Below are 27,082 nucleotides of genomic sequence, written 5' to 3'. Positions count from 1 at the left end.
CTGACCTGAGCTGCTGGCCAACTAGCAAGAGAGAACGACACAGCTAACTAGCTAGCTGCCATGGACGCCGCCGGCGGCTCGCAAGCAGGAGACTCGTCGGAGCTATCCTCCCCCTCCTCCTCCGGCGGCGGCGAGCAGGTGTACGTGGCGGTGGGCGGGTCCAAGGCGATGGTGCTGTGGGCGCTGCACAAGTTCCCCAAAGACACCGCCTTTGTGCTGCTCCATGTCTGCTCCCAGCCCAAGCTCATCCCCATCAGTGCGCTTCATCCCCTCCTCTTTCACTTCTCTTCTTTCTTTTCTTTCCTTTTTGCTTTAATTTGGATTAGAAGTTCTTTTATGCAGCTTTGTAGTTTCATTACCTACTAGTACTTCAATAAACAAGACATGAGTCATTATTACCCTGACATGGTCCCCCATGTCAATTATCTCTACAAATTTATTTATTTATTCCAAAATGGTTTTACTACCTCTGTCTCATAATGTAAGACGTTTTTACAGTTCAATTTAAACTGCAAACATGTCTTATATTATGAGACGGAGGGAGCAGTATATTTTGGATGCGATACAATCAGAAAAACTAAAATCCTGCAGGATTCGAATAGCATAGAGTTTCTGCTGATAGTAAATTGTGGTTGCGAAAGTTAATACCTCCAATGCTGTTCACAGTGGGTGCCAGGATCCCTGCTAGGCAGGTGCAAGAGCAGGAGCTGACTTCGTACAAGAAGATGGAGTTGCAGAGAATCAATGACAGTCTGGACCAACATCTGCTCCTATGTGCACAGGAAAAGGTTCAGACATATCAGATACCAGAGCGCCAAGAAAACTAGTACAGTAATATATGCTTGCTTCAAAAATTGACCTATGTATGTATCTCACAGGTACAAGCTGAGAAGCTGGTGGTTGAATCAGATGATGTGGCAGAGGGACTAGTGCAGCTCATCACTGAGCATCATGTCACTGCCCTTGTCATGGGGGCAGCAGCTGATAAGCATTACACAAAGTATGTGCACAAATTTCTGAGTGATCTCTTAAAAACTTATAGATTATTATCACTATAATTAAACACGTCATGGTCATTAGTGAATGCCCTATTACCACAAAAGGGAAAACTAACTCCTCGTTCAAGAGTTCAGGAAAATGAAAGCTCTCAAGTCCAAGAAAGCACAGGTTGTAGAACAGCGGGCAGATCCTTCCTGCAAAATATGGTACATCTGCAAAGGAACGCTTGTTTACCGTAGGTACGGTTGGTCGAGCGCGGATACTCTTCACTTGTGTTCTTAGCGTTACGTTGCAGAACTCCAGCCTGCATTTGACGTGTTTCCCTCCTTGTCTGCATTCTCTCTACACTAGGAAGGCTGTTCCCCTTAGCCATGGGGCAAGGCCGCAAGGTACACAAAAGCCTGGTGCTCAACAGTTTTCAGTGGATAGATCAACTAGCTTGTCAGAGATGTGGTGTGTTTCAAATACATGGCTACACAAACCAAATCTCAGACGATCCGATGCTAATGAAAAGGTAAACACAATTATGTATTTATTTTGGCATACTTAAAGTTTAGCGATTACACTTCAAGGAACAAAGAAGCTGCTTCATTTATATTCTCCACATCTTCAGTAAGCAATATGCATCCTCACTTAAACTTTGTATGGTCACTGATGAAGCAATCAGAAATGCATATGCACTTCAAATGTGGTCCATGATGGAGAATTTGCTTGATAAATACACGAAATAGGATGAAGATAATTAAACATTCAAGAAAATCTTGACATGACATGAAGTTTTTACCTTATCTCACCCAGGAAACTGTTCACGAATTTGATGAGGGTGACAATAAATTCCAGCATATGCTCCGGGAGTTGGAGAGTGTAAGAAAACAAGCTTATGAAGACAACTGCAGTCGTGAAAAGGCAGAAAGGGAGTTGTTTGAGGCTTTCCAGAAAGTAAGTAGCTTAATTTGCATTTTTCAGTCATGTCAAATATACTGATGTTAACTGTTATTTCAACTGTATGATGTATGCCAGTAAGAGCATTATTTGGAAGATAAACTTGTTAGGATGATCTCCACCGTGTGGGCCCAACGGCCCACCGGGCCCTTAGATCCGCGCCCTGATCGGACCCACTATGGTTGACGGGCCCCTGTCACCTGCACTATATAAAGAGGTGGGGGCCGGCGGCTCGCACCACGAGGTTTGTCGCGACGCCGTACACCCCACCTACATCCCCTACCGATCTAGGGTTAGTGCAGTGCTGACGCGAAGCACCGCCACCGCTACTTTCTGCCATCACCGGCCGTCACCATGGACGGCACTGGGAGCTCCTCGCCACAAGGCTAAGGTACACACCGAATACAGATTATATCCCACTGATCTACTCCTAGTTGATCCAGTAAGTCTATCAATGGTATCTAGAGCCTGTCTAGTGAGTAGATCAAGTTGGGAAAGAAAGATTCGCAAACGAATCAAAAGAGAAAAAAAACGAACACAGATACGATTTCGATCTCGAATCGAAGCAGAAAGAAGGAAAAAACTCCTTGTCAGAAAAGTTGCGCCGCCGCAACGGCCGCGCCGTTCCTCTCGATTCCGACTCGCATCGGCATGCTGAGGTTTCGGGAAGAAGAACTCTATCCCGACCGGGGCAAAGGGCACCACCAACGAGCCGTTTGACGGCGGCGCGTTCACCCTAGAGGTGCTCGCGCACGCCGGCAAAGGGGTCAGCGGGGGCGCCGCATCTGGAAACCGCCGTCGCTCGCGCGAAGGGGAGCAGAGGAGGCTCTGCTCACGCTGCTCGCGTCCCTCTTGCGCTGGGGTGGTGGTGGAAGAAGAGAGGGAAGGGGAACGGCTCGCGCGGCGCAGTGGCCCTCGCCGCCGTCCACGGCGGCCGGAGCGGCCTACCAGGGCGCTGCCCTTTTTACCTCGACAGAGACGGAGCCGACGGGACAGAAGAAAAGAAAGAAGAAGGGAAAGGGGAAAGAAAGAGAACGGCCAGGCTCGCGCGGTGGTGGACGCCGTCGCCGGCGGCTCGACCGGACAGGCGCGGCGCGGCGGCCGAGCACGGCGCGGTCGCCGGCGACCGGGACAGCGTCGGGCGAGAGACAAGAGGATGAGAGTTTGACCCGAGCTGGTGCGGTGGGATAGTTTTGATCCAGCGAAAATGATGCTGAGTCGTCCGATCGCGTTCAACGGCCTGGATCAAAACCCTAGCTGCCAACGGGCTTTTCGGGCCGAAAGTGCAGGCGGGCAGCAGCCGCCACGCGCGCTGTCGCTGGGCCGAGGACACAGCCGCGGGCGGCCCAGGCCGGGTCGAGGCATTTCGCGAGGCACGGCGCGCAGGGCAGGTCGTGGGCCGGCTTTTTCCGCTGCGGGCCGAGCGCGCTGGGCCAGCTGCGTTTTCTATTTTGTTTTTTGTTATTTGTCCAGTTTTCTGGGCAGATTTCAAATAGTTTTTCTATGCAAATTTTTCAACGAAAATTTTGTTTAGACAATAGAAAAGTAAACAGAAAAATAGAAAAGTTTCTGAAAATAAAATAAAAATGAAAATAGAAAATTTTCAGAAAAAGAAATGTTCATGAATCTTATAAAGAGAATAATAAAGTTTATGAATTTTTTTTAGTAAAAGAATTTGTTTCTGAAAAGAATAAAGTCCATGAATTTTGTATTCATGTTTTCCGCTGCAAAATAAAAATTGTTCTTTTAAAAGTGAATAGAACTAAAGTAAAAGATTAAATTGTTGCTTCTCTAATGCAATTTTGAACCAACCGGTTAAATTTGCTTAGAGAGTAAAAGAGTATAGAATTGTTTCTGAATAGAATATTGTAAAGTTTCCGCTGCAAAGTAAAAGTTTTATCCTTCAATTAAATTGGAACCAACTGGAAATTTTAATTGGAAGAACTGTTCTTAGCGATGTTTTTCCCCTATGGGTGAAATAAGATGAAGATAGTTTCCGCTATGACAAAAGAAAGATATTTGTTTTAAAGTTAAAATATGGTATTGTTATTTTCTGACCAACGTTGATGATAACAGTACTATAATTCTATGAGTCTTATGTTCAAAGCTTAAATCTCTGATAAATTTTTGTATCAAAGTGACCAATTTTCAAAGCATTTGATAAAGATTGAGAAATGTATATTAAAAGTTTTCCGCCGCAATAAAGTTGATAATGATGATTATTTTCTTAGCAAAGTCGCTTAATAGAAATTTTATCATCACATTATTTACGAGTTATATGCATTATTTCCATTTCCGCCCAACGGTGATATGGAATTAATGTAGAAGGATGATGTTTTATTCTAATTCTGCCCAACGGTGATTTAGAATATAAAAGAAAGTTTTTTCAAAGTTTAATGTGCATATATTTTTTTACCAGACCAACATGGGGTTATTTTTTATGCTCATTATTGTTGATTATTGGCTAAGTTTTCTCAGACTAAAAGTTTTCCATGCTTTCATTCGTGAAAGCGAATGTCTGGGTACTTGTGACCCGAAAGATGACCAAGAAAGGTCATAACGTGAGGGAGTATGTTCTCTCTAAAGAATGGCTTCAAAAGAAAAGAGAAAGAACATTGAGAGTCTTGGTTGACGAATGTCTTTGATGTACTCTCTATGAAGAAGATTTTTCAATCAACATGATTTGAAATGAAACAAGCAACATGCGTGTTTAATTTGACCAATGTCGGATCAAACACGTGTGTCAAAAGAGCATTCGGATTTATTTCTAAATTTGATGATTGAATATGCAGTCAAAAGAGCCAATTCTGGCATTTATGTCCCTTACAGGGAATTACCCGCATAGCGGGAAAAGATGATTATGATAAAAACCGCATGGCGGGGAAAGTCTGGGAAAATACCTGCGTGACTCGGTAAAGTTGACATAGTATTATGTCAGAAATCCTGTGGCAGGAGAAATTTTGGCAAAGAACTTATCCTGTATGACAGGACAAAGATATGATGACTCATGTGCGTTTAATGTGTCCCACCCTGGGAGAAAAGTATGGAGTAGCTATTATGCTTTCCTAGTATCGACCGTACACCTTATGTGTAATGATCATTAAGCACTCAATAAATCCAAAGAGAATAAAAGTTACAGACGAACCTAAAGATAAGAATGATATGCAAGTGTGTCTTGCAAAAGTACTAATGATCAAGAACTTTGTTGAGTTTCTGAAATGGAATAAGGAAAAAGTACTCCCATACAAGTTAAGAGATAACTTCATTACATATGAAGTAATCAGATAAATGAAGTAGATACTCAAAGTTTCCTCAATTCACAAGAGTTGTGAATGGTTTTTCGAAATTGTGGCAGAAAAGTTCTTGCCACATTTCGAGGGGGAGAAAGAAATATGAGATATCCATTAATGAAGAATGTGATCGTCTGGGGGAGCACGACGATCATAATAATACCCCTAAAGAAAAGAAATAGCTGTATTCCTGAATCTTTTACAGTTCCGAAAGCAAACTAAGGAATACTAAGACGGTGCTTAAAGTGCCATAAAGAAGAAAGTTTTAATAGAATAAACCCAAATAATAAAGTTTAAAGATACGCCATTTTTAGTGAAGATGGAGTAATCTGGGGGAGCATGTTGTATGACCTATACAACACCTGATGTTAGCTCTATAAAGGATGAATGAGTACACATGGATCTTGTGACACAGGTCCTGTAAAACCTATTGCCTCTTGGAAATAAAATACTATAGAATTAATTTGCCTATTGGCAATGACAGAGCAACAACAGCCCCATATGAAAGAAGTGCCAGTACCTGAGACACAGATGGTCTCAAGGAATGAGAAAATCAGATACTTCTGATTACTATAAAGTCTATGTTAGTGAAATTCAAATCAAGGTTGATCTCACCTCATTTAAAGCGCTCAATTGAGCTTAGAGAAGTGTCTGTTTGTCTAAATGATAAGAGACTATGTGAGATGAAATAAAATTAGTGAATTCCGACAATGTTTGGGACTCATAAGTAATTTCCAATGGAACCAAAACAGTAGGCTCTAAAGGGTCTACAAGGTCAATGTGACTCCAAAGGAAATACGTAAAGGTGTAAAACACGACTTAAATCGAAAGGTTTTTGCGTGTTTACACTGAATAGATTACAATAAGTGTTGGTAGCACATCATGATCTGAGTTACATCAGATGAAAGATATTATGATCTGAGTTACATCAGATGAAAGTAAAGAACACAGGGGATACTGCCTGAAGAAGTCTTTTATGGACTAAAGCAATCAAATGTTGTTTTGGGTTAAAGAAAATGAGAGGACAATTGTATCCATGCAAAGTTATAGAATGGGAAATTCATTTCATAATCCTGTGCATGTGGATGACGTCCTACTTGCTAGTGGTCATGTCAATCTACTGCAGGAGAAGAAAAGAAGTTCTTGTTCTCAAAGTTCAAAAGAATGTTCTTGGTAGAGTGTCTCTCGTTATAACTATCGAGATTCACCAAGAAAAGAATAAAAGGGGTATTAGTAATGTCGCATGGACATGCTTAGAAAGGTCTCTAAAGTATGCATGCGAGAAAACCTACGCCTGTTCTTATAGTCAAGGGTAATGGAACTGGAAACTATGGTGTTCCAAAAGTTGATGAGAAAAGATTGAAAACGGATATGGTACCATATGCTTCAGCTGTTGGAAGCTCAATATATTACCCTGTCACAGTTCACATATCTGGGTTGTTTTGGCAATGTCCAGTCCATATATAGATCACTGGAATGGAGTCAAAGATATCGGCCTCATGCTGAAAGAAATAAGTGCTCTCAAAAGATTGTGAGTACAAAGACATGACTTGTGAAATGTATAGCGAAATCCACAATTGTCGCTAACTTTCATACTTGGAGGTTTTTGTGTGGAAAAACTCCAAAGAATGAAACAATTATCATCAACGTGATGCAAAGATATTTTATAGCTTGATATGAGGCTGAGGGACAGGCAAAAAGGTTAAGGAGACCTGTACCCGGAGTTAATAATGGTTGATAATAGCGATAACCATTTTAAGTTTTTCGCTCCTATGACAACGAGTCAAGTGTTGATGCCAAACACACTGACACAGAGTTATGCGTTGTAAAGGAGAAAGTCCGGAATTATGTAGAAATGCTTGAAGCATAAAAGCAATAGACAAGTATTTGCAGATCTGCTTATTAAAGGCTTACCGCCCAGTGTGTTCGGAGAACACACAGTCGACATGGGTTTTATGGTATAGTCTAAGATTTCCGGACAATAAAGGGCGCAAGGTTAAAGAATTTGTTTTGAAACAGATAGGTACGTTGTGGCTGTCTGATTCTATTGGCAATTGAGCTGTGACGATGAAACATGTTCTATGTACTGATCTGTTATGAAACGAGTAAAGTAAAAGTATAAGGTCAAAAGTAAAAGTTGAGATCAAGGGGGAGAATGTTAGGATGATCTCCACCGTGTGGGCCCAACGGCCCACCGGGCCCTTAGATCCGCGCCCTGATCGGGGGCGCTCAACCCACTATGGTTGATGGACTTGTAACGCCCACCATGCGGCTATATCTCCCACGTGTCGAGGCACGACTTAGAGGCATAACCGCATTGTGGTTTTGTCGCAAGAAGGGTCATCTTCACACAATCCCATGTAATGAACAAGAATGGGATAAAGAGTTGGCTTACAATCGCCACTTCACACAATACATAAATATAATTCATACATCATCCAAAATACACACATAGACCGACTACGGTCAAGATCCAAATGAAAATAAGATAACCCCAAATGCTAGATCCCCGATCGTCCCAACTGGGCTCCACTACTGATCATCAGGAAAAGACACATAGTAACGACCACGTTCCTCATTGAACTCCCACTTGAGATTGATCCCATCATCTGCACTGGCATCGTCGACACCTGCAACTGTTTTGGTAGAATCTGTGAGTCACGAGGACTCAGCAATCTCACACACGCGAGATCAAGACTATTTAAGCTTATAGGGAAGGATGGTGTAAGGAGGTGGAGCTGCAGCAGACACTAAGCATATATGGTGGCTAACATACGCAAATGAGAGCGAGAAGAGAAGCAACGGATCGGTCGTCAACTAGCAATGACCAAGAAGTGATCCTGAACTCCTACTTACGTCATACATAACTCAAACCGTGTTCACTTCCCGGGCTCCGCCGAGAAGAGACCATCACGGCTACACACGCGGTTGATGTATTTTAATTGGGTCAAGTGACAAGTTCTCTACAACCGGACATTAACAAATTCCCATCTGCCTCATAACCGCGGGCACGGCTTTCGAAAGATAATACCCTGCAGGGGTGTCCCAACTTAGCCCATCATAAGCTCTCACGGTCAACGAAGGATAAACCTTCTCCCGGAAAGACCCGATCAGTCTCGGAATCCCGGTTTACAAGACATTTCGACAATGGTAAAACAAGACCAGCAAAGCCGCCCGAATGTGCCGACAAATCCCGATAGGAGCTGTACATATCTCGTTCTCAGGGCACACCGGATTGTCCAAGCTTCCGATAGGCGAGCCCAGAGTTGCCCCTGGTGGCCACCGGCGACTGACAGGTTGGACCAATACTCAGAGGAGCACTGGCCCGGGGGTTTAAATAAAGATGACCCTCGGGCTCGCGAAAACCCGGGGGAAAAGGCTTAGGTGGCAAATGGTAAAACCAAAGTTGGGCCTTGCTGGAGGAGTTTTATTCAAGGCGAACTGTCAAGGGGGTCCCATAAATCACCCAACCGCGTAAGGAACGCAAACTCAAGGAACATAATACCGGTATGACAGAAACTAGGGCGGCAAGAGTGGAACAAAACACCAGGCATAAGGCCGAGCCTTCCACCCTTTATCAAATATATAGATGCATTAATTAAATAAGAGATATTGTGATATCCCAACATATCCATGTTCCAACATGGAACCAACTTCAACTTCACCTGCAACTAGCAACGCTATAAGAGGGGCTGAGCAAAAGCGGTAACTTAGCCAAACAACGGTTTGCTAGGAAAGGATGGTTAGAGGCTGACATGGCAATATGGGAGGCATGATATAGCAAATGGTAGGTAGCGCAGCATGGCAATAGAACGAACAACTAGCAAAGCAAAGATAGAAGTGATTTCGAGGGGTGGTCATCTTGCCTGCAAGGTTCTCAGAGTTGTCGAAAGCTTGATCCTCGTAAGCGTACTCAACAGGTTCCTCATTCACGAACTCGTCTCCCGGCTCTACCCAAGACAAGAACACAAGTAACGGAACCACAATCAATCACGAGAAATGCACAAGCAACATGATGCAAAACATGTATGATATGCGAGATATGATATGCGATGCATATGCGTGCTCCGGATGAAAAATGATGAACAAGGCAGTAACTTGGCAAACCAAGCATGCCACTGGAAAGATGAGATGATTTCGGTCGAAATCGATATAAAGATCACCGGAAACGGATGCACGGTTTGCAAATGGCAAGCAAAACAAGAATGACACGAATCTGCGATTAACAGCACGATGGAACTTAGAATGCAACAAGCAACAATGCTACAGCACTCCGACATAGCAACAAAACATATGGCAGTAATCTACAGGAGATGCTTGACAAAAGATGAACACTGAGCTACGGCTAGATCACTACATAACAAGCTCAAACAAGCATGGCAAAAGTGCAAAAGATAACAGGTTCACAGACTTGGTGAAATTACTGGACATTCCTGAAACAGCATCAGGTAGCAATGTTCAGAGAACGAAATCAACATGCTACAGGAACTTAACATAACAAAACAAGGCATGGCAGTATTCTACTAAATGCATATGACAAAAGTCCCTTACTGACCATAAGCCAATAAGGACCAGAAGATATGATGGAAACCATGTAAACATAGCAAGTTCCGTTAACAGGTTCCAGACTTAGCAGAAAACAGAGCATGGCAGAAAACAATAATATGAAGGCATCTTTGTGAGCTTGATGCACTCACCTCAAGGCAATGCATGAAAAAACAAGCATACCTACAGCAAGATGGCATGGTTATGAAGCTATCCATGGCAAGAACAAAAGCATAGCATGTATGGATCAACTACGACAAGCTTGGCAAAATTGAATAACACGTAAACAATCTTCCAGAAATATTTTATAGCAAAAGTAGAGCAAGATTGAGTCATGCTATGGCACTCCATAATTGCAAACAAGGGCAGGAATGGATCCATTACAATAATATCTACAAAACATCCTTACTGAACATCTCCAAAATATGCATGGATCTCTCTGTAGCGTCAAGTTTACATGGCAACAAAATAACAGCAGACAGACTTAGAGAAATTACTAAGTCCCTGAAATCAGAAACATTACGGGGCCTAGTTTGCATGCTTGTGCTAGTCACCACAGAGATCAAAAAAATACATGGCATACACTACTGGAAAGATGGCATGGCATACAACAAAACACATGTAGAGCTCATGCCCATAAGATGCACAGATTAAATGATACAAAAATAACAAATCTCCAAGTTCTGATATGAACCAGCAGATAACAGCAACTAGCACTCTTGCAACAGAGATTTGGGCATCAAGATGGACTCAAATGAACATGGTGCAATTGAACAAAATGAAGAGCATCACGAGATGAACATTTCGATATATTACACGCGCGAAACGGAGCTATATGCAGAGAGTTATGATACTGTGAACAGGTGCATGTATTGTAAAATTCCCAGGGACAGAAAAAATAACAACCTCCGGATCTAGGGTTGACCACGGCACGGATTACGATGCGACGGCGGATCTCGCCGGATCCGCGCCGGAGGGATAGCTGGAGCTCGCGGAGCTCGCCGGAGGGGGCGTGGACGACGGCGGCCGGCGGCGGAAGGCGCGGAGGACGGCGGGGAAGCACGGCGGCGCGGCGCGCGGGGCGAGCTCGGCGCGGGGCGGCGGCGATGCGGGAGGGCGGCGAGGTGGCGGCGGCGCTGGCGCGAGGAGGCGGCGACTGGGCTCGGGCGGGCCCGCGGCGGGCCTGCGGGCCGGCGCGGTACGGGCGGCGGCGGGCGCCACGTGGCGGCGCTGGATTGGTCGCGGGCGGCGGCGGGAGCTTCGTCCGGCCGGAGCGGACGCGTCCGGCCGCGGAGAGGGAGTTGGTTAGGGTTTGATCCGCGAGAGGATTTCGGGAGAGGCACTTATTTATAGGTAGAGGGAGCTAGGAGAGTCCAAATGAGGTGCGGTTTTCGCCCACACGATCGTGATCGAACGACCTAGAGCATGGAAAAGAGTTTGGTGGGTTTTGGGCTGTTTTTGAGGAGGGTTTTGCTGCAACACACAGAACAACATTGCGGATGCCCGGTTAACCGTTGGAGTACCAAACGACCTCCAAATGGAACGAAACTTGACCGGTGGCCTACCGGTGGTATACCAAGGCCACTTGACAAGCCTCGGTCCATTCCGAGAACGTTCAACACTCGCTCATGAAAGAGCTCATGAAAGAAAACAAGAGGGGTGCACCGGAGGAGATGGGAGCGCCGGATTGCAAAACGGACAACGGGGAAAATGCTCGGATGCATGAGACGAACACGTATGCAAATGCAATGCACATGATGACATGATATGAAGAGCATAACATGAACAAAATGCAAAACGACAAACAAAACCCGACCACGGAGGGAATATCATAGCACATAACCGAAAATGGCAAGAGTTGGAGTTACAAATATGGAAAGTTACATCCGGGGTGTTACAGCCCCTATCACCTGCACTATATAAAGAGGTGGGGGCCGGTGGCTCGCACCACGAGGTTCGTCGCGACGCCGTACACCCCACCTACATCCCCTACCGATCTAGGGTTAGTGCAGTGCTGACGGGAAGCACCGCCACCGCTACTTTCTGCCATCACCGGCCGTCACCATGGACGGCACCGGGAGCTCCTCGCCACAAGGCTAAGGTACACACCGAATACAGATTATATCCCACTAATCTACTCCTAGTTGATCCAGTAAGTCTATCAAACCTGTGCTTATGAAGCACCGTCACAAACTTTACCATCATCAGTAATAAATTTGTAACCAGCTAATTTTTTTAATGAAATACTCTCTCACATTTAGCTTGTCCAACAGGCACGAGCCTCTGAGAATATGTACTTCGGAGAAGTAAAGCAAAAGAATCAAATAGAGGATAAGTTGAAAACAACACTGGAGGAAGTTGAAAGACTCACAGAAACAACTAATGAACTTTGTGCAAAGCTTCAAGATGAACGCAAGAAAAGATTAGCCATGGAGAAAACAACTGCCCACTCGGACCGTATTATCAAGGATTTGATGTTGCAGCGTGACAAGGCTGTAAGACAGGTAGAAGCACTACATGCAAAGAAAGGAGAGTCTAGTGGAACCGCAGAGGGGACAATGCACATCACGGAGTTGTCCTGCTCGGAGATTAACGAAGCAACCAACAACTTTGACCACTCACTGAAGGTTGGAGAAAGTGTTTATGGAAGTGTGTACAAGGGCTTTCTTCGGCACACAAATGTAGCTGTGAAGAAGTTGAATCCTGAAAGCACAGAGTCACAGTCGCAGTTCAATCAAGAGGTTGATTATTGGTCTTAGTTAATTATCTACTTTCTTTCATCTCAACTGAATTGCTGAGTTGCTCATGCTGCCTCCTTTGCAGATAGAGATTCTCAGCAGGGTGCGACATCCAAACCTGGTGACTCTTATAGGAGCTTGCAAGGACGCTCAAGCTCTTGTCTACGAATACATGCCCAATGGAAGCTTGGATGAGCGCCTGGCTTGCAAAGACAATTCTAAACCTCTCAGTTGGCAGTTGCGCACCCACATCATTTCTGATGTTTGCTCCGCGCTCATCTTTCTCCATTCTAATAAACCCCATAGCATTGTCCACAGTGACCTGAAAGCATCGAACATTCTTCTTGATGGAAATAATGTAGCAAAGCTCAGTGGTTTTGGCGTATGCCGAATGTTCACTGATGAGTTCAGGGGCAGAACCACTCTATATAAGCATACCCACCCAAAGGGGTCTTTTGTGTACATTGATCCTGAATATGTTATGACTGGTGACCTGACCCCCCTATCTGATGTATACTCTTTCTGTTGAGGATATAGACCTTAGAGTCACCCGCCAGGAGGGGCCGGGTTACTCATATGGTCATTGCCAGAAGCCTGGCGCCAAGCTTGAAGACGGTGGGCCAAAGATGGGCTTAAGACCCGGATATGGCTTAAGGCCCATAGTGCAATCATTGTTATGGTAGAACTTGTAGTGTAAGGCAAGAATAGTTGAGAGTCCGAGCCGGACACTCTTATGAGCCGGCCGGGACTCTGAGAGCTGCAGGGCGTCAGCCTCCCTATATAAAGGGACGACCCGGCAGCGGTTTAAGGCAGAGAACAATCTCATCGAGAGCCGGGCATAACAGTTTAGCTCCCTGGTGATCGTAACCCTAATCAATACCACCTCAAACTGGACGTAGGCTTTTACCTTCACCGTAAGGGGCCGAACCAGTATAAACCCTCGTGTTCCTTGTCCCGCATTAACCCCTTCAAGCTTCCTAGCTGCGATGGCTCCACGACTAAGTCCTAGCTCAAGGACATCTGCCGTGACAATTCCACGACAGTTGGCGCCCACCGTGGGGCCCGCGCACGGTGGATTTGAGTTCTTGAAGGGCAGCTTCGAAGGGCTCAAGGGATACGCTGTGGGCCGGATGACCAAGAGTCGTCGCGGCAAGCTCTATATCGACGATGCAAACTGGGGCCCCGACGCCGGTTCAATTGAGTACGGGTACCGGGTCCCCTTCGGCGGAATTCATGTTTTTATTGGCAAGATTGGTGAGCCGGGCCCTGAGCCGGATCTCTGCGCCGATCTCATCGAGACGGCTCAGCGTGCACGACCCGCCCGGGCCCGGCCTGCTTTACGGCACGCTTTTGTGGGATGTATCCATGGAGGGCCCTCTGATCAATCTGGATCTGGTGATGAGGCGGCCGCCGGATCTGACGGCGAGTCGTCCACCAATGAGCCAAACTCGTTGTATCAACTCCAAGATGGCAGGCTCATGGGTTGTTCCGATGGTGACAGTATTCCGGACCCGTTTGAGCCGCCAAGTCAGGTTGGAGTCTTTATGGCCGGTGCGCAGCCTGTTCAGAACCCCGCTGCTGGAGCGGGAAACCCGGTGCCTTCTCCGGCTCAGGTACTAATGGATCTCACGGACAAGATGACGGCGCTGTTAACCGCTACGGTTGACCCGACAGATCAAGCTCAGCATGATGCGGAGGTGGCACAGTTAAAATTGGATCTAGTGAAAGCCAAGGAGGATCTGGCAGCAGAGGGGATCAGGATGGCTGCGGAAAGGGCGGCTCTCGACGCCCAAACCCAGTTGATTCAAGCGCAGTCCTTCCGGCTAACGATGGATCAAAACGCGTCCAATGAGGTCCTGAGAAGGAGGCATCAAAAGGCCCAATCTCGACTCCCTCCGGTTTACGATCTGCGAAACCTCTTCAACACGCCAGGTGTAGGGTCTAGTAACCCGCCAGGGGTCATAGTGCCCGGGTCTGGGACCCCGATTCAGCCACAAGTGATGGGGCCTCCCCAGGTGCCCCCTGCCCCGCCTCAGTACGTACCAATACCCCCGGGTCATTATAATAACCCGCTGGAGAACATGGTCGCCGCGGCGGCACGGCTGGCGGCTCTCCCAGTTGACGGCGACTCTCCGACGGCTATTGAAACCCGTTGGGTCAGGGAACTCCTTCAGACAGCACTGGCGCAGCAAGAGGCGTATTCCTACAGCCGAGACAGGATCCACTCGACCCCTCGTCCAGGCCGGAGCCCGAGTTACAGCAGACACATGGTCTCAGCGACCGGTTCAAGTAACGTCCGACGTCATGACCCGCCCCCTGGCCATGGCCCGGTTCATAACGGAGCCTTTCACGCAGCAGACCAGGACAGAGCGCGGCAAGAGGCGGAGCAGGTGCCTCAATTGACGGCTTACCAGACCCCCCGGCTTATCCGACGACGTCCGTCGACGTGGGTATCCCTACCAGGACTGGGGGTGCCCCTTGTTTAGTGCCAGCTATCCGCAATGAGCATCTACCCAAGGACTTCAAAGGCCCTAGGAAGGTGCCTAATTACACAACAGACTTACAACCTGCAGCCTGGATCGAGAGTTATGAGATGGCTATGGAGCTGCTGGAGGTCAGTGAGGCGGCCATGGCTAAGTATTTTACCATGATGTTGGATGGGACTGCCCGCACTTGGTTGAAAGGGCTACCGCCGAATTCCATTGGGTCTTGGGCTGAGCTGAAAGCCCGGTTCATCCAAAACTTCAAGGATACCTGTAGGCAATCTATGTCAATTGTGGATTTGACTAACTGCAAGCAGCAGGAAGGGGAGTCTACGACACATTGGGTTCACCGGGTTAAGGAGATAATACACTCCTTGGATAAGATGGATGCCGGCTCTGCAGTCTTAATGTTGGAGCAGAATTGTCGTTTTGTGCCCCTAAAGATGAAACTCGGGCGGCTTAAGCGCGACTGCAATGATATGGGTACAATGATGGCGGCTCTTGTCAAGTACGCCGATTCTGATGGTACCAAGGACCCCGCTTCAGATGATGAAAGGACAGGGAAGGGAAAGAAGAACGGCAATGGCAAGGGTCCTCAGCATAACCCGGGGAACCAAGGAGGAGGCAAGCGCAAGGCCGACGGCAGCCTAGAGTTTGTGGCCAACGCCAGCTCACAAGGGAATAACCAGCGACGTAAGGGGAGGCCCCCTCCCCGAGGCGGCGGGTCAGGCCCGACGCTGGAGCAGCTGTTGAATGAGCCTTGTCCAAGGCATGGCTCTAGAGAGAAGCCAGTGACTCATCTATGGAAGGACTGTGCAATCATGAAGGCCTTTAAGAATTACAATGGCCCGGGCGGCGGCTCAAATTCCAATCCCCCGAACGGTCAAGGGGGCTTTAATCAGCAGTCTGGCCAGGGTCACCAACAGCAGCAGGGGGGTTATCAGACCAATCCCAAGCAGCTTAGTGGTGGACAGTACCATGTATTCACCACCAGTCTGTGTAAGCGAGACTAGAAGCTTCATAAGAGGGCCGTGAATGCTGTCAAGCCGGCGGTTCCACGCTACTTGCGGTGGTCTGAGCAGCCTATAGTGTGGAGTAGAGAGGATCACCCTCCCTGGGTAGACAATCCGGGTCACTTGGCCTTAGCGGTGGCTCCTCAGGTGGGAGGATATAAGTTCACTAAGGTGCTCATGGATGGAGGCAGCAGCATCAACATCCTCTATTATGAGACTTTTCGCCGTATGGGATTGGTTGATAAGAACCTCAGCCAGTCAAACACTATCTTCCATGGTGTGGTACCTGGTAAGTCGGCTTATCCAGTCGGCAAGATCGAGTTGGAAGTGGCCTTCGGAGATGAAAACAACTACAGGGTGGAAAAATTGACCTTTGAGGTGGTCAAGATAAGAAGTCCGTACCATGCTATATTTGGGCGGCCGGCTTACGCCAAATTCATGGCACGGCCGTGTTATGTTTACTTACAGCTCAAGATGTCGGGTCATAATGGGACCATTACGGTTCACGGCAGCCGGAAGGTGGCCTTGGAATGTGAGGAAGGCGATGCAGCTTATGCAGAATCTGTTTGCGCAACAGAGGAGTTGAAGTTTTACAAGGACAATGTTGACCCCACTGATATGACCTCTTTAAAAAAGCCGACTACGGAGCATGAGCCGGCAATGAAATTTAAGTCGGCTGATGAGACTAAACTCGTTGATTTCACTCCAGGAGATTCATCTCAGCAGTTTAGCATCAGTGCCAACCTGGATCCAAAATAGGAAAGCACGCTCATCGAGTTCATCCGTGAGAATAGGGACATCTTCGCATGGAAACCTTCGGACATGCCAGGTGTACCTAGAGAACTCGCTGAGCACACTCTCAATGTTGATCCGAAATTTAAGCCGGTTAGGCAGTTCCTTCGGCGGTTCAATGAGGAGCGGCGGAAAGCTATTGGTGAAGAGGTGGCCCGGCTCTTGGCGGCCGGGTTTATTGTTGAAGTCTTTCACCCGGAGTGGTTGGCTAACCCGGTGCTCGTGCTCAAGAAGAACGGCACTTGGCGGATGCGTGTGGATTATACGAACTTAAACAAGGCATGTCCGGCTGATCCTTTTGCCCTCCCCCGTATTGATCAAATTATTGATGCTACGGCAGGTTGTGCGCGCTTAAGTTTCTTGGATGCTTATTCTGGATATCATCAGATTAAAATGGCAGTTAAGGACCAGGAGAAGACGGCGTTCATCACTCCCTTTGGAGCCTTCTGCTATGTGTCTATGCCCTTTGGGCTCAAGTGTGCACAGGCGACTTACCAGCGTTGTGTACAGAACTGCCTTCATAAACAGATTGGGCGCAATGTTCACGCTTATGTGGACGATATTGTGGTCAAGTCCATAAAAGAGGAAACCCTGATAGATGATTTAAGGGAAACCTTTGATAATCTCCGGGTCTACAAGATGATGCTTAACTCGGCCAAATGTGTTTTTGGTGTTCCTGCAGGCAAACTTTTGGGTTTCTTGGTTTCTGACAGAGGCATTGAAGCTAACCCGGAGAAGATCAAAGCCATCACCTCCCTAGCTAAGCCGGCGTGTATAAATGATGTTCAGCGCTTGGCGGGTCGCATCGCTGCTTTAAGCCGGTTTATAAGCCGTTTGGGTGAGAAGGCCATGCCATTATATCAGTTGATGAAGAAAACTGATAACTTTGTCTGGAATGATGCAGTTAATACCGCTTTTGAGGATTTGAAGAAGCAGCTGGCAGAGCCCCCAGTCCTTGCTGCTCCGGTTGATAAGGAGCCCTTATTACTGTACGTGGCGGCGAACACACGAGCCGTCAGTGTGGTTGTGGTGGTGGAACGCAAGGAAGAGGGTAAGGAGCATCCGGTTCAGCGGCCGGTTTATTATGTCAGCGAAGTGCTTATCGAGTCCAAACATCGGTATCCACATTGGCAGAAGCTTGTTTATGGTGTGTTCATGGCAAGCTGGAAGCTTAAGCATTATTTCCAGGGCCATCCCATAACCGTGGTCAGTTCTGCCCCTCTTGGTGATATCATTCAAAATAGAGAGGCCACAGGGAGAGTGGCTAAGTGGGCTATCGAGCTCGGACCTCATGGTCTCAAATATGTGCCACGCACTGCTGTTAAATCTCAGGCCTTGGTGGATTTCATCAATGATTGGACAGAGTCACAAGTGCCCGGGCAAAAGCCGGATAACACATATTGGACTATTCACTTCGATGGGTCCAGACAGTTGGAGGGCTCGGGGGCTGGAGTTGTATTGGCTTCCCCTCAAGGTGACAAGTTCCATTATGTGCTACAATTGATGTTTCCTTGCACTAACAATGCGGCTGAGTACGAGGCCTTGCTCCACGGTCTTCGGATGGCTAAGGAGATGAGCTTGAGCCGGGTCAGGTGTTTCGGTGACTCAGACTTGGTGGCTCAACAAGTATCAGGCAAGTGGGACTCTAAGGACCCTCTCATGGCGGCTTATCGCCGCGAAGTTGATGCCATTGCTGGGCACTTTCAGGGCTACCAAGTAGAGCACATTGATCGCAGGAAGAACGAGGCGGCTAATGCTTTAAGCCGGCTAGGCTCTCAGCGAAAGCCGGTGCCGCCTAATACTTTCTTGGATGTCCTGTATAATCCTTCTGTTAAGCTGCCTACAGAGGAAAACTTGGCTGTCCCCGACCCGGAGGCACGACTGGTGGCGGCTCTCCATATCATACCAGACTGGACAATGCCCTATCTGGCTTACATGACCCAGGGCGAGTTACCTGAGGATGAAACTTTGGCCAGGCAAATAACCCGGCGGGCTAAGTCAATGATCGTTATCAATGGTGAGTTGCACCACCGCAGTGTTACAGGAGCGTTTCAGCGTTGTGTTTCCCCTGAGGAAGGTCAAGAGATCTTGCGTGAGATCCATGAAGGGGATTGCGGCCATCACGCCGGCTCAAAGTCTCTTGTGGCCAAGGCTTTTCGTCATGGTTTTTATTGGTTGACGGCTCATGCTGATGCAGAGGACTTGGTCAGTAAGTGTGACGGTTGCCAAAGGTTCTCGCGACGAGCTCATGTACCGGCTCAAGAACTGAGGATGATCCCAATTACTTGGCCCTTTGCGGTCTGGGGGCTTGATATGGTTGGGCCTTTCAAAAGGTCCAAGGATAAGAAGACCCACCTTTTGGTGGCAGTTGACAAGTTTACCAAGTGGGTTGAAGCGGAGCCAGTTAGCAAGTGCGATGCAGCCACGGCGGTTCAGTTTATGAAAAAGGTGATCTTTCGCTTTGGTTTTCCGCACAGCATTATCACTGACAATGGCACCAATCTCTCTAAAGGCGCCATGGACGAGTTTTGTCAACGAGAGCATATCCGATTTGATGTTTCCTCAGTGGCTCATCCTCAATCCAATGGTCAAGCTGAGAGAGCTAATCAGGAGATTCTGAAGGGTATCAAGCCCCGGCTTTTGGTCCCTTTGCAACGGACGCCGGGTTGTTGGGTGGAGGAGTTGCCCTCCGTGTTATGGAGCATCAACACTACTCCTAACAGGTCTACAGGTTTTACGCCTTTCTTCATGGTTTATGGGACAGAAGCAGTCCTCCCCAGTGACATCCGTCATGACTCACCTCGAGTGGCGGCTTATGTTGAGACGGATAATGAACAGGCGCACCAAGATGCTCTTGACTTGTTGGACGAACAGCGTGATGTGGCAGCAGCCCGTTCGGCAATTTACCAACAAGACCTGCGCCGTTATCATAGCCGCCGGGTTAAATCCCAGGTCTTCCAGGAAGGCGATCTCGTGCTCCGGCTCATCCAGGATCAAACAGATACACACAAGCTGTCCCCGCCTTGGGAAGGGCCCTTTGTGGTCAGCAAGAACTTGCACAACGGGTCATATTACCTCATTGACATACGGGAGCGCAAAGATTCACGTAAGTCAGAGGAAGAGACCCGTCGGCCGTGGAACATAGCTCAGCTTCGGCCTTACTACACTTGAGCCACCGGCTCTCGTAATGTACATATTTCTCTCAGTCATGTATATATTATGATAAGCAATAAGGCAGGACTTCTGTCCTTTTTCCTCCTCCAAAGATGTACGTGTTGTTTTTCATTACAAGATTACATGATAACTTAAAGGAGGATCCAGCTTATGATCGTGTTCGAATCTAGCTATAAGCAATAAGGTCACTTGGGGGCTTCCTGTTCAAATATGGGTCGTATTCGAACCAAAGAGAACATAACTGTCGATACCCATTTGATTGGCAAAGTGCCGAGCTCATTGGGAGGTTTCCTTTGGTCATATTTGAATCATAGTTTAACCCCTCTGAGAACCGACGTGGATCGTATTCGAATCAGCGTCGTTAAACAATTCTTAAAATCACTTGGGGGCTTCCTGTTCAAACATGGGTCGTATTCGAACCGAAGAGAACATAGCTGTCGGTACCCTCTTGATTGGCATCGCCACACCCACTGGGGGCTATATGATCGCATTCGAATCCTAGCATAACCCCTTTGGGCCGGGTCTCTGGTCGTATTCGAACCGGAAGCCCCTAAGTTCCTCTCTTTTATAGCAAGTTCCGTCTGTTTATTTCCAAGTGTGTACGGCCGGGTCTCATTTTGCCGGCTTAACTTTGGTTTACAGTATTAGCTGAACACACTGGGTGTTTTAAAGACAGGTAAACCGGAATTGCGGTGTCAACCTTCCTACCCGGGTTATCTAAGCCGGAAGTATGCTTGCAGGCCGCTAAGTATGTTATTACGGCTGTATTTAGGATATTATTGAAGACCAGTCCTTTTTTGATTCATATTCTGGGTCATCTAAAAAACCTATGCTTCTCAGGGCGGTAAGCCACCTCGAGGCTTGTGATTTGTCTTTCTCTGCAGGATAGTTACAAGCAACTATTTTGAGAGTAAGGAAAACAAATGATTAATTGTGACCCGGAGAAACATAAAGGAGACAATTTCAGCAGACTTCAGCATTCAAGGTGGCATGACAAAGATAAAGTACTGGTTCTACTCTATTACAAGACTCATTGAGTCCAAAAGGATGAGGCATTGTTTGCTAAGCCGCCAGCCGAGTTACGACGCTTGTTGAGTTGAAGTCTCCGGCTCGTTCCTATCTTCTCCTCCGGCTGATCCCAAGACCTGGAAAGTTGATGACTTCCAGTCGATGCCGCTGAGAGCTTCGAATTGGGCTTCCTCGTCAATTAACCCAGCCGGGTCAATCTCCGGGGCGAAGGTGTGCTGACGAGCCGGCGGGATCAAGTTGAGGGCTTCATAGCGCGGAGTAGGGATCCTCTGATTTTCTGTATCGTAGCCCGGCTGGTACTTAGTCAGATCTGTATCATTGCCAATCAGAGTGGCCACCGGGCGTACGGCCTTCACGCAAGCTGTGAAGTCCTTCTGATCGAAAGCGGAGCCGTCTTCCTTCAGGCTTGGATAGCCAAGGGCGATGCCCGCCGGGTCTAACTCCGGCAGGAACGCCTTGGCCCGGCTCAGCGCGGCAATCGCTCGGGCTCTTGCAGAGGCCCGTCGCAGCTCTTGGATCCGTTGAGGCAGTACAGCGAGCCGGCGAAGGACTTCTGCCAGATGAGTCGGCACCTCGTTGGATAGGGCCACCACAGCTAAGGCACGCTGTGACCCGGTGTAGAGCTGCTCCACCAGGGTATACACGGCCTTCAGCTTGGTTACCATGCTCTGGTTGAGGTTGGCACTTCTGGGGCCTGTTTACCAGAATCAGATAAGCCGCCGACAAGGATGAATTATGAGATATAAAAATTCTAAACTTGATGAAAGCCGGTGAGGCGACTTACCGAAGATTGCGGCCACCATCTGGGACACCTGGCGCTTTAGGCCGGAGAGCTCGGCGGTCTTCTCGGAGAGAGTCTTCTCCGCCTGTTCAGCCCGGTTCACCAATGCGGCCTTCTCTTCGGCCCACGCCTTCCGCTCAGCGTCAAACTCCGTCTTCAGCTTCTCTTGAGCGGCGATGCTAGACACAAATTTGGCATTTGCCTTCCGGGTCTCCATCTCTTGCATCTTCAGCCGATTCTTGAGATCAGCCATGTCAGCCTCTAGCTTCTTGCCAGCAGCCTGCATACATTTCTGGGTTATGACATGAACAGTTACTATATAAATTTCAAGTCCCAAGCGTTTTCCAAGCAAAGACACTTGGCACTTGGGGGCTAATGCATATTGAACGCTTCTATCTACAAATGGCCGGTTCAATTGGGTAAGCCGGAACCTAAGTCTACAACATATTCAATCATAAGTTGTCGACTTGGGGGCTAGCATGGTAAAGGTAACTATGCAGTAAGTACGAGGACAACAGAATGATACCTCAGATTTCTGCTGGATCTGGTTCACCATGGCAACCTCTGCGTCCCAGCTCTTGTGCACTTGGCTGATGTAGCCAGAGACGAGCTCTTCAATGCTCAAGTTGGTGTGGTCGGAGAGGTCCAGGTTCACCCGGTGGGGCTGCAGCAACTCCCCCTTAGCGGAGCACTTAGCCAGTGCGGTAGGTCTCCCCGGCTCAACAAATTCCGTCCGGGTGATTACCACGTCCGGATCATTTGCTGGTTGAGCCGAGCCGGAGGCCTCCGGGTTAGCAGACGCTTCGGTAGCTGCCTTGTTAGTTGGAGCGGCGGCTTCGGGAGCGGAGGCAGCTGGCGGTTCTTGATCTGCTGCCTCCGGCTCAGGCAACTCCGGCTCTTCGATTGGCTTGGCTTTCTTCGCCCTCTTGGTGAGTTTGGCCTGGGCACTGAAAGGACAGAAACGTTAAGCACAAAAAGGGTAAGTAAAGACAGGTATAACATGAGATGGTTGTCATTACCCGGGCGCGGTCTTGAAAGCCGGAAGACTCGACTGCATAGAGTCGCCCGAAGAGGGGGAGGTCTCCTGATAATTTGAGTCAGAAGAATTGAGTGGCTGACGGATAACACCCGCCAACGGATGAAAAGGGTACAAGTGGGAAATAACCTCAGTTCGGCGCTTCCTCGATGCGTCAGGTAGCCCGGAGGAGAGGTCGGTGTCCTTGTTGGTCCGGGTGAGACGCCGGCTCTCATGAACCTGTCGCTTCAAAATAAATTGAGGATCTTGATAAGCTAAAGGATGTGAAAAGCTTACTTTCCGGGTTACCCTTCGGACTTTCAGTCTTGGCAAGGGCTCTGAGTCGGAGGAAGGTGACATTACCTCTTCAACCACCGGGTTACTGGCTCCGGTGTCATCCTGTTGATAAACAAGTGTTGGTAAGGTGGACAAGAAATAAACAATAAACGCAACAAAGAGCTTACAGGTTCAGGGGTTACCTCTGACTCGGAGCTGTCGCTTAATTGCATCAGCTCTGAAGCAGTTGGCCTACTCCCCTTCTTGCGGGGAGCGGCTTTCTTGGCGGCTTTCTTCGCCTTTCTGGCCTTCTTGGCCGCTTCGTGGTCATATTTGACCCGCCAGAACTTGTCATCAGCCTGAAAGAATACAATGAGGTTTTCTTACAATGATTCAGATGAAAGTCATGTACAGATAAGATGTTCAGATCAGCAGCTTACCGCTGGGGCTGGGTTGGTCTTGCAGAAGGGGGCTAACCCGGTCCTTCCGCAGTCTGCCAGGCTCTTGTTCAAGAGAGCCTTGGTCATCTCCTCTGCAACGTCTTCAGGAAGATCATTGCGGCTGTGTCTCTTAGGGTCGTCCTTTCGGCCCGTATACTCACACATTAAGCCGGGGCGGCGGCTCAATGGGATCACCCGCCACGAGATCCAGACCCAGACCAGATCGATTCCATTCAGACCATTGCCCAGGAGAGCCTTGATCTTGTTGATAGTGGGGAGCAGAGGTTGGCGCTCCGCTTGGGTCAGCTTGTCTGACAGTGGGTGAGTCGGCTCCAGACGTGAGGGGCGAAAGCCGGGCAACGGACTTTCATCAGCCGGCGACGTGTCTTGGCAGTAAAACCACGTCAGATTTCAGTCCTAGGGGTGGCTGGGCGGCTCTGCGTAAGGGAAAAGGCAGTCCCTTCGCCGATGAATGGAGATGCCACCTAGCTCTAGACTTGGCCCATTGGCGCACTCATTCTGACGGTTCAAGTAAAAAAGCTCTCTGAAGAGCAGCAGACTAGGTTCTTCTCCAAGGTAAACCTCGCAGAACACTTGGAAGTTGCAGATATTGGACACTGAGTTGGGTCCTATGTCCTGCGGCCGCAGATCGAAGAAATTCAGAACGTCTCTGAAAAACTTTGAACCGGGCGGTGCGAAGCCCCGGCTCATATGATCCGCAAAAATCACTACCTCCCCGTCCTTTGGCTGTGGTCTCTCTTCTGATGGGTCAGGGGCACGGTAGGACATGATGTCCTTCTTGGGCAGATATCCAGACTTAACAAAATCCGCTAGGGTCTCATTGGTGACATTGGACCTCATCCAGTTGCAAGTAATGGAGGCTTTGGGAGCTTTGGGAGGCATGGTGAAAGTCGGCAGTCTATGATAAAAGGAAAAACGTCCGGGTTAATTATGAGCCGGAAGAAATCTACAGTTCAATGTCAAGGTGGCGGCTTATGAAGGGGACTAATGGTATATACTTAAGTGCATCGGGCTATTTAAGCCGCCGAGGGATTGAGAGTAATTTGATTGTCTACAGGCCTTATCACAGCTAAACCGGAAAATTTATGGCGCATGGTTTTCTTTAAGCCGGAAGGTTCTACGACGCGTGGTTTCTTTAAACCGGAAATGTAAACCGTCGAGACTCAATGATTGCAGTTTTTTACTAAGTGTGGTAAAACAGGTTTCACACATCGCAGTAAATATTTTGGATCAAAATGGTCGGGCAAGAGAAAAGTTTCTAGACCTAGAAACAGACGCGAGGAGGTTCTGGAGCTTGAACAAGGCTCTTATGCAGTAAAAAGAGGGCTATTTGCATGTGAAATGGGTCTTCAACGTCTACCGCATTAAGTCTATACAGAGCTAAGATCAAAAAGGGGCAGTAAAATTCAAATCTACCGAGGGCCGCGATGAACTACGAAGAACAGAGGAAGAACTATGAAGCCCTAGTGCGGATCTGCCCTATGGAGTGGCGAGGACTCACCGGAGCTGAAGAGGAGCGGAGGTTGCCGCTGTTTGTCTGGACCGAGTCAGGGTGATGCAGCGGCCAAGGCTGACGAAGTCCGGGGGCGCGACGGCGGTGGCAGTAGCAGAGCTCGGGCAGGGGAGCAGTGGCGCGAGGAAGAAGATGAAGGAGAGAGAAGTGGCTGAAAGCCCGTCGGGCCGGCCTATTTATAAGGCGAGCTCATAAGTGGGCACGAGAATCAAGGAGACCACGGCGTGGTTATCTCCCCACGAAACGCCTCGATTTTCGGGATGACAGTAAAGAAAAAGATCCGTTGCGAATCTGGTGGAGTAAAAAACGGGCTTAATGGAAGATGACGTCACGGTGGATTACCCGGAGTCCAGAGGATGAAGTCATGCCGGGTTATGGCCTTCACACAATTGTAAGCCGGAGGCTTTTCTGTCGAAGGAATGGAAGATTGACATGAGCCGGCTCAAATCAATCTGGGGCCTAATGTTGAGGATATAGACCTTAGAGTCACCCGCCAGGAGGGGCCGGGTTACTCATATGGTCATTGCCAGAAGCCTGGCGCCAAGCTTGAAGACAGTGGGCCAAAGATGGGCTTAAGACCCGGATATGGCTTAAGGCCCGTAGTGCAATCATTGTTATGGTAGAACTTGTAGTGTAAGGCAAGAATAGTTGAGAGTCCGAGCCGGACACTCTTATGAGCCGGCCGGGACTCTGAGAGCTGCAGGGCGTCAGCCTCCCTATATAAAGGGACGACCCGGCAGCGGTTTAAGGCAGAGAACAATCTCATCGAGAGCCGGGCATAACAGTTTAGCTCCCTGGTGATCGTAACCCTAATCAATACCACCTCAAACTGGACGTAGGCTTTTACCTTCACCGTAAGGGGCCGAACCAGTATAAACCCTCGTGTTCCTTGTCCCGCATTAACCCCTTCAAGCTTCCTAGCTGCGATGGCTCCACGACTAAGTCCTAGCTCGAGGACCTCTACCGTGACAATTCCACGACACTTTCGGAATCGTGCTTCTGCGCCTCTTGACTGGAAGACCAGGATTCGGGCTGTTGAAAGATGTGCAACGGGCAGTGGAAAAGGGTTGCCTGGAAGCAATTTTGGATTCATCTGCTGGGGGCTGGCCAGCTATGCAGGCTGAGCAATCGGCTTGGGTAGGTCTGAAATGTTGTGAAATCAGAAGAAAAAACCGTCCTGACCTGCAAACGGAGGTTTGGACTGTACTTGAACCAATGTTGAAGTCTAGTTCCATCATGTCGTGTTCCTTATCATTTAAATCAGTATCCGAAGACCTTGGAGGTGTGCCACCCTACTTCATCTGTCCAATACTATCATAGATTTAACTTGGTGAATATTTTTTTCTTCTATTGTTCATTTTGACATATTAAAGTGTGGAAGCATGCTTGATTAACCTTAAATTTTCCCCTGAATTTTTGTTTCCAATTTATCATTATTAGCAATTTTGGACAAAGTCAGTAATTTCTTGCATAGGCAACGTTTGTTATTTCAGGTTATTTCACCCTTGCATTTCTACGGTGCAGGATATCATGAGGGAGCCTCTAATTGCTGCAGATGGTTTTACCTATGAAGCCGAAGCTATAAGGGAGTGGATTGACAATGGCCACCATACATCACCCATGACAAATCTTGAGCTACTCCACCGTGATCTTTTGCCGAACCATGCCCTCCGTTCTACGATCCAAGAATGGCTGCAGACAAATGCAAATTAATATGTTAGCTTTATCACCATGGAACTTTGAGATGAAAAATTGGTGTGCGATTGACTCCTTACACAGATTAGTAGGCACAAACCGCAAAAACCAAACGCTTCTGTGTGTATTCAGAAAGAATGATCTAAGATATACTCCCTCCGTTCCGAAATAGATGACTCAACTTTGTACTAACTTACAAAGTTAGTACAAAGTTGAGTCATCTATTTCGGAACGGAGGGAGTACACATTACTTTTCATTTTGTTTCTTGAGAAAAACGTGTATGTAAAATATAATAGTTTGGAGCTCCATCAGTGGCATGCTGTACTTTGTACATG

At 48.0% G+C, this 27,082-nt stretch overlaps 2 protein-coding genes across 2 annotated transcripts; one reads left to right on the top strand and one right to left on the bottom strand.

Moving 5' to 3' along the window:
* Positions 1–26,883, top strand: LOC109785701 (U-box domain-containing protein 54). The gene is made up of 7 exons (XM_045230096.2): positions 1–256; positions 667–788; positions 879–1,000; positions 1,134–1,238; positions 1,351–1,513; positions 1,798–1,938; positions 26,576–26,883. The coding sequence occupies exons 1-7, from the start codon at positions 61–63 to the stop codon at positions 26,762–26,764; spliced, it is 1,038 nt and encodes a 345-aa protein (XP_045086031.1). The 5' UTR covers positions 1–60; the 3' UTR covers positions 26,765–26,883.
* LOC141025385 (uncharacterized) lies at positions 20,940–26,289 on the bottom strand. The gene is made up of 4 exons (XM_073500667.1): positions 26,234–26,289; positions 22,313–22,733; positions 21,790–22,066; positions 20,940–20,947 (listed from the first exon to the last, which is right to left on the bottom strand). The coding sequence occupies exons 1-4, from the start codon at positions 26,287–26,289 to the stop codon at positions 20,940–20,942; spliced, it is 762 nt and encodes a 253-aa protein (XP_073356768.1).
* Positions 26,884–27,082: the final 199 nt, after the last annotated feature.

Source organism: Aegilops tauschii, chromosome 6 (genome assembly GCF_002575655.3).
Source record: "Aegilops tauschii subsp. strangulata cultivar AL8/78 chromosome 6, Aet v6.0, whole genome shotgun sequence".
NCBI lineage: Eukaryota > Viridiplantae > Streptophyta > Magnoliopsida > Poales > Poaceae > Aegilops > Aegilops tauschii.
The sequence above is the reverse complement of the archived record's forward strand: the minus strand, read 5'-3'. Positions and strand labels throughout refer to the sequence as shown.